Source organism: Phascolarctos cinereus, unplaced genomic scaffold (genome assembly GCF_003287225.1).
Source record: "Phascolarctos cinereus isolate Bilbo 61053 unplaced genomic scaffold, phaCin_HiC Scaffold_726;HRSCAF=1367, whole genome shotgun sequence".
Taxonomy (NCBI): Eukaryota; Metazoa; Chordata; class Mammalia; order Diprotodontia; family Phascolarctidae; genus Phascolarctos; species Phascolarctos cinereus.
In genome coordinates, this window is record NW_027556098.1 from 350,935,262 (window position 1) to 350,938,006 (window position 2,745).

The 2,745-nt window shown below is 36.4% G+C and overlaps 1 protein-coding gene across 1 annotated transcript; it reads left to right on the plus strand.

Moving 5' to 3' along the window:
* Positions 1-494: 494 nt before the first annotated feature.
* Positions 495-1,436, plus strand: LOC110195098 (olfactory receptor 52D1-like). The gene has a single exon (XM_020967744.1). It carries the CDS (start codon positions 495-497, stop codon positions 1,434-1,436), a length of 942 nt encoding a protein of 313 aa, XP_020823403.1.
* The last annotated feature ends 1,309 nt before the right edge of the window (positions 1,437-2,745 follow it).

Consider the following 2,745-nt stretch of genomic DNA (forward strand, 5'->3'; position numbering starts at 1 on the left):
TGCATGGGTAACATTTGGTTGATTTCACTCAAGTGATGGAATGAAATTTCCCCTTCAAAAAGATGACATGAATGTGAAAGGGATAGTCAATTCATTGCACCAAAAATTTAAGATCTGAAAATAACAGGTAGAGAAAAATGTGCCAAATCTAAAGGGATAGAATTTAGTAACGATGCTTGTAAGTCTTCCTGTGGCGTACATTTTCTCAGTGAGTGTTGTGATACCAATTAGAAATTAAATTTCTAATTTAATTCCTTCAAATTCTGAGATGTATTAAAAGATGATTGCTATTTTCATCCCAATTTTAATTAAAACTAATATGTATCATTAAGAAATCCTAAACAGTTTCACATGTATTACTGCCCCTGGCAATGGTTTGCTCTTCATTTCCTGATCTATACATTGCATATTTTTCAGGTTGTGATTGCAATGATCTTTCTGGAGCATTTAAGCCTTTGGAATTCCTGTTACTGGTGGCCTCCCATGACAGCAGAATGTCTCTCATGAATGATTCACATATCTCCACATCCACATTTTTCCTGGTGGGCATCCCAGGCCTGGAGTACCTACATACTTGGATAGGGATTCCCTTCTGTTCCCTGTATGTGGTGGCTGTGGTGGGGAACATGACAATCCTCTGTGTGGTACGAGTAGAGAGAAGCCTACATGAGCCCATGTTCTTCTTTCTGTGCATGCTTTCTGTCACTGACCTGGTCCTCTCCACCTCCACTCTGCCCCGAATGCTCTGTCTCTTCTGGCTTGATTCACATCAAATTGCTTTTGAAGCCTGTCTAACTCAGATGTTCTTTATCCATAGCTTTACAGCCATGGAATCTGGCTTTTTCTTGGCTATGGCCTTTGACCGTTATGTGGCCATTTGCAACCCACTGCGCCATACTACCATTCTTACTAATGCCTGGATAGCCAAGATTGGAGGGGCTGTGGTGCTTCGGGGTGTGGCCTTCTCTCCACACCCTATCTTGCTCAAACAATTGCCATACTGTCGGACTCGCATTATAGCCCATACCTACTGTGAATTTATGGCAGTGGTGAAATTGGCATGTGTAGACACAGGTTCCACAAAGCGTTATAGTTTAAGTGTGGCCTCTGTAATTGGCTCCTGTGATGGCTTCTTCATTGTTATCTCCTATGTCTTGATTCTCCATGCTGTTTTTCAACTCCCATCCCGTGAGGCTAGCCTTAAGGCATTAGGGACATGTGGCTCCCATGTCTGTGTGATCCTTGTCTTCTACTCTACAGCTGTTTTCACATTTCTCACCCACCGCTTTGGCCACAATGTACCACCTCAGGTCCACATTTTCATTGCCAACATGTACTTGTTGGTTCCTCCCTTTCTCAATCCCATTGTATATGGGGTCAGGACCAAAAAATTCCAGGACTATGTTCTTGGGGCATTGAAGGTCAAGTTTGTCTGATTGTGATAGAGGTATCCACAGACATGGTAATAGATACAGCTAAAACATAGAGTTGAGGCAATTCCAAAGAGCCCATGTCTAATTTATACTTGGGGATCCTTGATTTCTTGTCAGCATTTCATGCCATTTTACCAGCTACTATAATGACACAAAAGGAAATTAATCACCTACTTTTTAACAAGTTTTATACCATTTCTTGAGGAATCTTGAAGCAACACTTCTAATAAAGGGAAGAATAGATGGGTAAAAAGCATTCCTCCTCTTCCTGCTATTCTACCTCTAGATGATTCTTCCTCATTTACTACCCTTCCCCAGGGAATGACTTATAGGAGGAGAGTAGCAAAAAGGATATTATAAAGCCAATGGTCCTGTATGATTATCTTTAAACAGAATAAGTTTCTGAATAACCAATGATGGACCATGAAGAGCTATATCTTGTGTCTTTAATTCTGTGTGTCAAGAGCAAGAGAAATAGTAATGGCATCACTACCCTTTGAGAATTACAAATGCATGGAACATTATGTACCAATATGGACAATCATAGGTAGACATACAGAATGAAGTATTAAATAAAGACTCCATTAGAAGGAACAATGAATCAAGAATTTATTCAGTGAAATAGGCATTGCTTTTAAGGACTTTATATACCATCAGATAAGACAACATGCATGGTAAATACATGTGTTTTATGCACATACATGTGTATTCCACACATGTATTTTATGTTTCCCTGTTTTATATATATATGTATATATATACATACATATATATATATATACTATGTATATATGCATATATACATATATTATTTTAAAACACAAAATAAATACATTGTGATGAAAAGACAATAGCATTTGGGCTATTTACCTGTTTTTTCTTATTTTTTTCTTTGTCACAAGGGAAATGCAATTAGGAATATGGAAGCTAATCTCATTAAAAGACTGTTACAAAACATATTTTACATAGATATAAGGAAACAAGAGTAATATATGTAGAAATTAATTCACTTTTCTCAAATTAGATTCTTACCAAGTATGTAAATATTATTCAAATTTAGTAAAAACAATTAGGATAATTAATAATATAAATAGCAATTATTATGTAAAGTCACAAGGTTATTTTAATAGATGCAGTGAAAGTCACAGAAAAAGACACAAGAGTTATTTATGGTAAAAGATTAAAATTGTATAGACATAGAAGGAACTCTAACATGATAAAAAACTTAAATCAAGAAAAAAACAATGAAATTAAGAAAAGCTTGTAGTTATCCATATGAACAAGGTAGCAAAGATGTTGTCTCCCCCCTTTT

Excerpts from the sequence above, each read along its gene's own strand:
- LOC110195098 (XM_020967744.1), top strand. The coding sequence starts at position 495 with ATGTCTCTCATGAATGATTCACATATCTCCACATCCACATTTTTCCTG.